Consider the following 11,732-nt stretch of genomic DNA (forward strand, 5'->3'; position numbering starts at 1 on the left):
GGGCTCGTACTTAAGCTGAACAATATTTTTGCCCCACAAGAAAAACAGATGTTTTATTTGCCACAAGATTGGGCATTTTGCTAAAAACTGTCCCCAATCAAGAAGATCTGTCAAACTCCTTGAAGGGATTGAAGATTACACTGCATACATCTCGGAAAAGAGGAAGACCAGACCCTCGATTCATAGCCAAATGTATATGAAGAACTACGATTAAAATAAGAACTTTTCAATAGCTAGAAAGCAAAGAAATAAGTTTGTATTGCCTTGATATGCGTGTTACAATGTGTCCTATTGAATAAAAAGCTTTTCCTTTATATAGTAAGAGAGTTTCATCCATGAGGAGTCAAAGTAGTGGTTGCGATGCGTTGAGACACTTCTTCGACGGTCCCCGTACGCCCGGCCTACCGGCCTGCTCTGAAGAATTCATGATTTATATATGTTTCAGGCCGGTGAGAGGGAGTGCGGAATAATGATTGATTTCACTGTATCCATCGTATCCCACCCCATCTACCTATTGTAGGAGGTCAATTATTTCCTTGTTGTTTTCCCGTAAAATGAAAAAAAAGGAATGCCTTTAAGTGAGAGCAGAATGTAGGAACGAAGCTTCTCGGAGTCCATCGATTCATTCCCAATCCCATCCCGTTCTCTCACCAACTTGAATAGCTTATTCACACGGGAAAAGAGGTTAAATGGCAAGGCCATACGGCCGTTTGACTCCTCGCGGAGTATAGCTCACATCCAAATATCTAATTGGGGAACGGGGCAACACCCATGAAGCTCCGGCGGAAAGGGAAGGCCTGCCAGGCCGTATGCCCATAGGTGCAGCTAGAGACATAAACAGTCATGAATAATGAAATTATGAGATCCTTCCGAATGAGCTAAGAAAATCTTATTTATTCTCTTTCGTTTTGTTAATTGAAGAAATTATTGGAAAATAAAAAAGCAAGTACAAAAATGAGTAATAACCCCCATAATTCTAAAAAAGGTAAAAATCCCTCTTTCTTGTCAATTACTGATCCGCTACCGACGCCAGACTAGATATGTGCCGTGATATTCGGTGGGTTGCGTATCACGACCCTTTGTTAGCTGTGTGCAACCGTTACCATGTTTTCCGAGGTCTCGGAGCTCGTTCTGGGTTCGGGGAAGTGCTGTCTCATCAGGTCCGGTGGCGAGCACTTCATTAGGGCCTTGGTGCGAGAAGTTCGCAGCTTCAATCCCAATCCCATATAGTCATATCCTTGCTTCGTCTGACCCACCGAAAAATCGAAGTAGGCTTCAGCCCCGATTTTACCCATATACAATATATTGAGTATGTCAATATATAATTAAGATATGCTAAGGCAAATTAATCTAAAAAGCCGAAAAGAGGGAAGAAAGAAAATACATTCGGCCAAAAATTACCAATCAGACGTGACATAAGAAGGTAGGTACATAAGTACACGTGTTATTACCCCAGTTGATCTGAATCTGTTTCTTAGGCCATAAATGTAATTTCTCCCTTTATTTTAATTTTTCTATTTATTCAAATTTTTTGTCCCTTGCAAGGCACCGGTAATTTATTATTAGTTCAAATAATCGACGGTTAAAGAGAATGAGAGTGTCACTTCAAGCCCTGGCCCCTGCACTATTGAATTGCTTGGATGTTTATATTTGTATTTTGCTTGTAAAAGTATGTTATGACATAAAATGATATGTATTTCACAATCTCACTAATTTTTCGTGAAAATAGCACGGGCTAGCCAGATTTTGAAATGGTAATTAAAAAATAGCAAGTATTTACAAAGTTATATATTATGTTGGAAATCCAGCATACAGAAAATTCCAGTATAATATACTGGATTATGGAGCTCATGCATATTAACTTCCATCATATTATGTTGAAACTCAGCACATTATGCTGGAATCTCATGTAAAAAATTCGAACTCCAACATATTATGCTAGAATTTATCTGAATTTTAAGGGTTTTTTGTTCAGATTTCATCTTTGTATGAAAAAGTTGCTAAATTTTGATTACTTTTGAAATTGTGACTATTTTCTACTACCAGTTGTAAATTTGACTATTTGTGATTTTCCCCCTTTTCTGATTTCTCATCCGATGTTCGATTGCATTAGACTTAACTAATTCAGATTCACACGACATAAAATTCATTAAAAAGGAAAAATGCTCATTAATAGAGAACTCAAACCCTAGGATTTTAATTAAAGGTGAAGGGGTCTTATTCATTTCATGATAACCCTCGGTGGTACAGCCTTAATGTTTAATTAACAATATATAAACTTTGTCGTCTAATCATAGATTTATTTCTCTGTCTTTTTCTCCTTTTTTTCTTTTTGGAGCATTTTACTTCCTTTGTTGACTAAACTCATTGCTAATAAAACCTCAGAAAAGTTTACAAACTGATGCTGTCACGGTAGAATTGAAAGAAAATGAGTAAATGCATGCATGCATGAATTGAAATATTAACTAAAATAATTGATTGATCGTTATTTTAGATTTATGTACAAGGGTGTCTCCCCACTTGTCTCCAACTTGCAATTTAAGAATTTTAATTAAAATTCATAATAGAATTAAAATTGGAGCTTTCAAATAATTGTTTCAATATTAAAGCAATTAGATCAATTTGTTTAATCTTTTATTTTCTTTTTTCTGCTGTATTCAACGTTCTTGTAAGTAGGAGTACATTGTAACAGAAAATATCAAAATAGTAGATGAAAATAAATTTTATGATAATATCACATCAAAATCTGATCTTACTGAAAGTTGTCTAAAATAATAATATCATTAATAATTTTGGCACGTAATATATATCCAAAGATGTTTTTTTTTCTTCTTTTGGCGGGGGGGGGGGGGGGGGAGTACATAAGAAATTGACACTAATGTTTTGTTTAGAAAGTCTGAAAAGGAAAGGAGAGAAGAAGTGAAATGTACCTTCTTATTTAATGTTTAAAAATTTATAAATTATGGTCTAGTTAATTATTTGTCAAACAAGAGGGTAAGGTTGCTAAGCAACTTTCACTTCAACCAAGATGTTGTGAGTTTGAGTCTTTCCAAGAACAAGGTGGGAAATTCTTGGAGGGAAGGATGCCAGATTTCTATTTGGAAACAGTCTTTCTACCCCATGGTAGGGGTAAGGTCTACGTACACACTACCCTCCCCAGACCCCACTAAATGAGATTATACTAGGTTGTTGTTATTCTTTTTACGTAATAAACATGCGAGTTTGAAAAGCTTATATAGTAACCAAAAACTTGTTGGAAAATAAGATATTATTTCCGTCGATTTTATATTTTAATTATTTTGGTGAATTGAATTATATTTTAAAATATTTGACGTGTTTGGAAAAATAAGAAGTTAGTTGTTATTAATTTTTATTACCAAATCTACCTTTACAGTTCTAATTACCTAAGTTGCTCTGATACAACAATTTAGGTGTCGCGCCCGTGTCGCCATGACACTAGTTTGAGTGTGGGTATGGAATCCGTACTGGATCTGGTCAAACAATTTTGGGTATTTTGACCACGACAGACAGAAAAATTCGAGACTGAATACAATTTGATTCCCGAAATCAGAATCAAAACTAGGGTAAATTTGAAGAAAATAACATACCTTATCTAGAAAATCAATCCTTTTCTACAATTATAAAACGCCCATTTATAAAACTAGGGTAAATTCCACAGGTTTTCTCATAATTTAGATATATATACACACACATAATTTTTTGAATTATTTAGCCGGATCCCCATACCCGTGTCCGTACTAGGATCCGTATCCCATAATTTAAAATTTACAATTCGAAAGATTCGATCTCTAGATCCGCATCCATATAAAACGCCCATACACGTATCCGAACAACTTTGCTATTTACACTTGAAGGATACTTTAGACCATATGGATCAAAGGGAGGGTAATACTGAAGCCCATATATGTGGTTACTGGACTTGGGCCCCCAACAAGTATCTGTCTGATCTATATCATTTCTATTTGGTAAAAATTGCATGAGACGCCCTATTTGGTCGCCCCCATTTAACCTATACCCATTTTTTTTAAAACTTTTAACTTGTACCCACGTTTTAAATAACTTCAGCCCTTTTTCTCCTCCTCCTCCTCCTCCTCATCCATCATCATCATCTTCTTCTTCTTCTTCTTCTTCTTCTTCTTCTTCTTCTTTCTGAAGATTAGCAATATAGTTAATGACAATGATTGGCTATGTACTTGTTTGTATGGATTTCAGTTCCTCTTCTCCTTCTTGACTTTGTCTGTGCTTCCTCCTCGCCGTGTTGCATATTGCTTTTTTGCTGGTGAAACGAGAAAATAATTTTCATTGTACCAAATTAAACACCCATATTGTACGTACCTGATTTGATCTTCTCAAGTGCTTCATATAATGCATTTTTATGTTTAGACTTCAACACACTATAATATTTTTTGTTGGGTATTAGTGGATTCTTGAAGCTTAGAAACTAAAATAATGAGTATACCAAAGTAGCTTTCTGTAGCAAGAAACACACCCTCAACATGCTGAAGTTAATCCAAGGTTGAGAAGAGCAAGGCTGCAGAGACTAATAAGCCGAAGAGGCCTACAACATGCTGAAGTTAATCAAATATAGAACAGAAACTTTAGCTCTAGAGCTGAAGTTCGCCAGTTACAAAACAAAAACTTCAGCTCTAGAGCTGAAGTTCGCTAGTTACAAAACAAAAATACAAAAACAAAAACTTCAGCTCTAGACTGAAGTTCGCGAGTTACAAAACAAAAGCTTCAGCTCTAGAGCTGAAGTTCGCCAGTTACAAAATAAAAACACACACAAAAAAAATTTCAGCTCTAGAGCTGAAGTTCGCGAGTTACAAAACAAAAACTTCAGCTCTAGAGATGAAGTTCGCCAGTTACAAACAAAAACTTCAGCTCTAGAGCTGAACTTCAGGCCAAAATAAGGAAATATGAGAGCGAAAGAGAAGGGATAGAACAAGAAATATAAGGAAAGAAAGGGGGAGGGAAGCCAAAATAAGCGTGTAGTTTTTTTGATAGAGAATATAAGAGCGTAGTTTTTTTTTTAGGATTTGGTTATATAATGCCAATTGTTTGGGGTTATCTTTGCCAAACCTAATATAAGGCAAAAAAATTGTCAATTCCTGTTATGTGTTGTTATAGGATGCCAATTTTTCTTTCTATTTCCACTTCAAGTTAGTTCTTTCTTTGAGGAATTTACCTTGATAGCCCCCATCTAATACTTAAATTAATAAACAACGGATGTATAATATAGGTACATAATTTAAATTTAATATGTGTATAATCGTGTATAATTAGCGTATAATTTTTCTCTCTCCAAAGTTGTGAAGATTAGGGTTAAAATCTTTATTAGTCATGGCTTTATGGTTTTGTCGCCATTAAATTTGATAGGAAATTAATTTGTTTAAGTGAATTATATCGCTTTCATAACAGTTCATAGTGTTGTGTGAGTACGTAAACTTTTTCAAAAGGTGAAGGGCGGCGCTACTGCTTATTTGGATTCTTGACCTTCCTTTTCTTTCCCTTTAATTTGTTTCTATCTGTCTTTTGCTAATAATAATAATATTTTGTGTGCAAAATTGCAAATGTATCTCTAAACATTTAACTTCTGAGAAAAAGAGGCGTTTAAGCATTTTATAAATATAATTCTGAATAAAAATGTACTCGTAGGGTCGCACGGTATATTTATATCAATCTAATGAATACATATTTATATCTTTACGTGTATTCTTATCACTAAAGTGTAATTAATTTATGGCTAAACCATAATACAGTTAAATATAAACATTGGGCCGGAAGTTAAGTATTCACTAAAATTCGTAAAAATAGTACGGGCTAGCCAGTTTTCGAATTGGTCATTGAAAAATAGCCAGCGTTTACAAAATCATTGAAAAATAATCACTATTTTACTGCAACACGAAAAGTTCCAGCATAATATACTTGAGATTCGTACACCTGCATATCAACTTCCAGCGTAATCATTTAACTTTGACTGGAATCATTTAACTTTGACCAATCTCCAAGCAAAGGCCACCATTTTTCCTTCCCTTTTTGTCCTTCTATTTGGTAAGTCATTATGTTAAGACCTTTTCTTAATCCAAATTAGAAAGAACTTAAAGTTCTTTCCTTCTGCTGTACATTTATTTCAGTCCTGTCCTTATCTGAATACAGATTTTCTCATCCCATTAATAGTGTAATTAAAAATTAAAGGTTCCTCTTTTTGGAATTAATTGAGTAAAAAGAAAGGTATTACTACTTTGATTCTTCTCTTCCTCTTTCTGTTATTCATTTCAAGCTGGGGTTTTTCAAGATTCTTCTTTTACTTTCTGGGGTTCACTGATTTGGCTTTTTATGATGTGATTTTTGCCTGTGTTTATCCATGGAATTTCTTTTCTCCAAATGGGTCTCTGCTTTTCTACTCTGCTGTTGGTTCAGTTTCTCTATTGGGCATTCAGGTTTCGTCCTTTCCTCTTTTCTTGATTTTTGTTTTTTCAAGATTCTTAAATAATATATTTTGTGACACTAAAAAATGTGTTTTTTTCCCCTTCTTTCTTTTGTTTTTGTAATTGTAGTGGTGGGGTTACATGGAAATGCAAGAGTAAGAGCAGTGAACTTAGGTGGATGGTTGGTTATAGAAGGATGGATAAAGCCTTCACTTTTTGATGATATACCTAATGGAGATATGCTTGTATGTTTTTTTTATGCTTCAGAATTTTGTTACACCCTTATTTAGATTGAAAAGTTTTAAAAAAAATTTCTACTTGATTGTAATTTGGCAATGTAGGATGGAACACAGGTCCAATTCAAATCTGTGACATTGCAAAAGTATGTTTCTGCACAAAATGGTGGAGGCTTGAATGTTACTGTGGATAGAGATGATCCTTTAGAATGGGAAACATTCAAGGTGATATGCATTATCAAATTGCTCATTGCTTTCTTTTAGTCTTTTTTGGGTGATTATATTAGTTATTGTTGAATATATTATCCCTTGTTTTTGGAAGAAAAATATCTATATAGCCAGTAACAATTAGTTGGGATTAAGTTTTAGTCATGTTAATACCTTTACTTTAGGTCCGATGGTTTCCACTCATTTTAGTCCTGTCATAGATTTATATGCGAAATAGTAAATAAGGAGGACTTATACTACTACTATTTAATTTTTAATTTTTGCTCGGATTGAGGTATAGTTGTTGTTATACTGTCCCTTTACATCCCAAATTTGTGGTTAGCTGAACTTATTCTGTCAGCTCTCTGTTCCATATCTTGATCCTCATTCCAGTTAGACTGCTAAATGGTAAATGGTTTCAACATTGTAGTAAGGGAATGTATTTGCAAGAAGTGAAATTTAGTTGATTTCAATAGAAACTCCATATTTCAATTTAATGAATGAATTAGTAATTCTTTTTTACCTGTTTAAACATTGTCTTACTCTTTTTAGCCATCATTATCTTTCACATCAAAAATCTAATCTTTAGTATTTTGTACAATAATTTATATTTTCAGTTATATTTTGGAAAATTAAACCATGATTCCTCTTACGTCTATAAAGTTGCTTATCAAGTTTATTCAATATCAAGCCTGCCTCGAGGTAGAAATTGCTGATTCTGAGAATAGTACCTGATTAATTTGCTTTTTCTTAGCAGTTATGGAGGGTTTCTGAGTCAGTATTTCAGTTTCGAACTTCTGAAGGGAACTTTCTGACATGCAGCAGCGATGGTGGTATTGTGACTGCAACAGCGGAGTCTCCCTCTGATTCAGAAACATTCTATATTGAAAGAAACTTCAACAATAGAGTTCACATCAAACTTAAGGGTGGAACTTATATACAGGTAACTTCTCATTTGTTTTACTTTTGCATTTGGCGAAAGTTCTTCTTATTTCTTTGGGTGTCTGTCGTGGAATCTATCAGAATTTTTGTGGCTTATACAATATATGTATAGAATAACTGCAAATACGGAAAATTCTTGTTTAGGCACTAAGTTTTAGGAGCTATGGTAGTATCTTGTCGGGTTAGATGACATGATAAGGCTCATCCACTATTTCTATTTCACTTATTTTGAACGTATTGATGATATTCATCTTGGGCGAACTTGCAGTGTGTATGCTTCTTTAGTTGACAGATCATAATATTGCAGTTTGCTGCAAATTTTCTTTCAGATTTCTTCAGCTCTTTCTTTGAGTTCCTAGTAACTGACTTTATGCTTTTGTTGGAGTAAGCTTAAATTTCTTTAGAAAATTTCCTTGCCTTGGAGGTGTAACCCTAGTCAACAAGTTATGATCTTGGCCTTTTGAGTTTTTTTTCTAAAGCTAGCATATGTTCTAGTGCACTAGCTTTAGTGTTATGCTGCAAAGCTGACATTTATGTCTATCAAAAGTTATACTAGCACTGCTGTATAATCTCTCGGGAACAGTATAATAGTGTTTTACCGTGTTCCTTTAGGCCTCAAATGACAATATTCTCACAGCAGACTTTCCGGCAACACCAGGTTGGGATGATAATCCTGCGACATTTGAGATGGCGATTGTGGGAAAGTTGCAAGGTGACTATCAGCTTGCTAATGGATACGGACACGACAAAGCAAAAGAAGTTCTTAAGGTAAATTAATCATTTTATTGCTTTATTATTCAGTTATATATTGAAGGTAAGTGAGATACCAAGATTCTTCTGAATTCACATACCAGTGTAGTTTATAATATCAGCAAAAGCATTCGTTTGGGCTGCAATAAGACCAACTAACCAGTTGACATACTCTGCTCAGTTTATAGCAATCCCTTCACTTTTTTCCCGTTTGTCCTTTATCTTTCAATCTTTACTGTAGGACGGGCTTGTATGCTGATAATCTGATTTAATATAAGTGGATACTTTAACCTATTGGAGGCTCATTGTATTTCTCGTCTTTTTTGTATGTTGCAGAAGCATAGGAATAGTTTTATCACAGTAGATGATTTCGATTTCTTGTACAGACACGGAATAAATGCTGTTAGGATTCCTGTTGGCTGGTGGATAGCTTCTAATTCAAATCCTCCTGCTCCTTTTATTGGTGGAAGCTTAGAAGCTCTTGATAATGCATTCTCGTGGGCACAGTAGGTCTTGATTTCTGCTATTACTTTCTAGTCTTTGACATTTTTCATCTTTCCTTCTTTCAGCCATTTAATTTAAATTTTTTTTGAAGAGCTTATGGCATAAAGTGCATAATCGACCTTCATGCGGGCCCAGGTTCCCAAAATGGGATGGAACATAGCGCCAGTAGAGATGGCACAGTAAATTGGCCGACATCTCCTGAATTCATATCACAAACATTGGATGCTATAGAATTTCTAGCTTCCAGGTAAAATTTTTAACAATTTCTGTACAAATCTATCAACCGTTCTTTACAATGTGTTCAATCGTTGCCGATGCTTGAATTTTCAGATTCAACATGGTGTCCTTTGGCCATGTAAAAGCAGTTTACCAGTCTGATATACTTTCTCTCTCACTATTCTCGTTAAATCTATTTGTGTTTGATGATTCACATCTCTGCCGTTTTCTGATCTTTTAAGTATGTCAAATATAAAATGAGTATTACTTATGAGCATTTGCAGGTATGCAGTTCATCCTGCCTTGCTTGGAATTGAGCTTCTAAATGAACCATCGGCTGCAGACGTCCCACTGGATGTTCTGGTTCCATTTTATAAGCAGGGATACAAGATTGTTCGAAAATATTCAACAACAGCTTACGTGATATTTTGCCAAAGAATCGGCAATGCAGATCCATTTGAACTTTATCAAGCTAACATAGGCTCATTAAACACAGTAGTTGATTTGCACTACTACAATCTATTTGACAGATACTTTGATATACTAACCTCTTTGGAGAATATTCAATTTATATACAAGAGTAGACAATCCCAAATACAAGCTTTGAACAGCGCAAACGGGCCACTGGTGTTTGTTGGTAATACACTTTTTCCTTTGCATTTATTTGATGTTGTATTTCAAGAACCTAACCATATTATGAAGCATCTGAAAACTATTTGTGCGTTGCTGAATTAGGACAAATTTTCAAATTCACCAAAAATGTAGGGTATGGCTGCGTACAATAAACCATTGTGGTCCGGCCCTTCCCTGGACCCCGCGCATAGCGAGAGCTTAGTGTACCGAACTGCTCTTTTTTTACATTTCGGAATTGTGACATGTGACAAGAATTTAACTGATCGCAGGTGAGTGGGTGAACGAATGGAATGTAACTAACGGTTCCTTAGCAGATTACCAGGATTTTGGAAGAGTTCAGTTAGATGTATATAATGCAGCCTCTTTTGGATGGTCTTATTGGACACTTAAGTGTGAAAAAAAGCACTGGGATTTTGAATGGAGTGTTCGGAACAATTATCTTCAACTGCAACCAGGTATAGAGCTAAGCTTACTCGCCTCAGCCTAATAAAAAACATCAACTTCTTAATGCTTAAGGAAAGCACAACTAGAATTTCAAGAATAGTTTTCTGCTTATTCCGAAGGGGAGCCTTGGCGGAACTGATAATGTTGCTGCCATGTGACCAGGAGGTCATGGGTTCGAGCTGTGGAAACAGCCTCTTGCAGAAATGCAGGGCAAAGTTGCATACAATAGACCCTTGTGCTCCAGCCCTTCCCCGGATCCCGCACATAGCGAGAGCTTAGTGCATCAGGCTGCCGTTTGTTTTCTGCTTATTCTATTTACAATTTTGCTAGCTCATTTTTGTAGTTGGATAATTTAGTGCCTATATTGTCATAATTTCACCAGTTTTACTTTTTCGTGAAGGTGTGTATGTAGGTAAATCACCAGGGAAGAGGATATCTAGAGTAATACTATTGCTTGGGGCGGCATGCATTTGGATATTTCTGCATTAGTAGTTGATACAAGAGCCAAAGAAGCCTTTTGATTTCCGGCATGAATGATGGGATTGGAAAACAACCATTCTTTGTATTGTGTAGTCTGCCTTCAGCTCCAAATGTTTTGCAGATATGGAGGTAAGCACACACATAACACGTTATGATATTGTAAAACTCGATAAGAATCTTCATTCATTTGCAAAATGAGAAAAGATATCGTATAATTCTTTCAGTTTTCATGTGTTACTCCCACATGACTTGACATCTACAGCCATCTACAGACATAAAGTTTCTGAATCTACTGGCTGAACTCAAAACTTACAACGTCTAAATTCTAAATCTGTCACCGTTCCCAAGTGAAAATAACCTCGAAAAATGTAATATAGCAAGAGGAGTGAAAGGTGTGGACAACAAAAAGGTCCATTTCCAGAATGTGAACATTAAGAAGCCTTTGAGTGACCAAAGCAGTGGAGTTTCCGTGTTATTTAATATTAATGTTATATACACTGATAAAATAAATAATTTCTAGACTATCAGTGTATTTTAACCTATTGTATCAGGTAATCTACCTTATTTTCCAGGTTGACAATCTCGCTTAAGTATATTCGGCATACAATTATATGTACTTATCTTTTAGATGACCTTATCGTGTAAAATATTTTTGCACAGTCAATGTATAGAAGTTAAATTCTTAAAAAAGAAAGAAAGTAAACAAGTACTTTTCTTGACTAAGAGAACTTTTCTTGAATAACTCTGTTACCATAAGTAATTACTTATTATCTTTATTCTAAAAAGGTGCATGTAAACATGAAGCTGAAGAAGTAGCAAAAAGTTTTAACTTTTCACGGGATAACTAATAATAAGAGGAGTTTTTAATCAA

General features: G+C 35.0%; 1 protein-coding gene across 4 annotated transcripts; it reads left to right on the top strand.

Moving 5' to 3' along the window:
• The first annotated feature begins 6,129 nt into the window (after positions 1 to 6,129).
• On the top strand, positions 6,130 to 11,084 carry LOC104212384 (probable glucan 1,3-beta-glucosidase A). Of its 4 annotated transcripts, XM_009761632.2 has the most exons (11): positions 6,130 to 6,252; positions 6,442 to 6,461; positions 6,579 to 6,694; positions 6,791 to 6,910; positions 7,650 to 7,835; positions 8,447 to 8,602; positions 8,921 to 9,090; positions 9,180 to 9,335; positions 9,589 to 9,941; positions 10,207 to 10,392; positions 10,782 to 11,084. In XM_009761632.2, the coding sequence occupies exons 3-11, from the start codon at positions 6,689 to 6,691 to the stop codon at positions 10,868 to 10,870; spliced, it is 1,422 nt and encodes a 473-aa protein (XP_009759934.1). In that variant the 5' UTR covers positions 6,130 to 6,252; positions 6,442 to 6,461; positions 6,579 to 6,688; the 3' UTR covers positions 10,871 to 11,084. The 4 variants fall into 4 exon arrangements, with proteins under 4 accessions (XP_009759934.1, XP_009759919.1, XP_070001772.1 ...); XM_009761617.2 differs by lacking the exon at positions 6,130 to 6,252 and having other exon boundaries at positions 6,259 to 6,461; XM_070145671.1 differs by lacking the exon at positions 6,130 to 6,252 and having other exon boundaries at positions 6,259 to 6,461; positions 8,475 to 8,602; positions 8,971 to 9,090.
• The last annotated feature ends 648 nt before the right edge of the window (positions 11,085 to 11,732 follow it).

Source organism: Nicotiana sylvestris, chromosome 5 (genome assembly GCF_000393655.2).
Source record: "Nicotiana sylvestris chromosome 5, ASM39365v2, whole genome shotgun sequence".
NCBI lineage: Eukaryota > Viridiplantae > Streptophyta > Magnoliopsida > Solanales > Solanaceae > Nicotiana > Nicotiana sylvestris.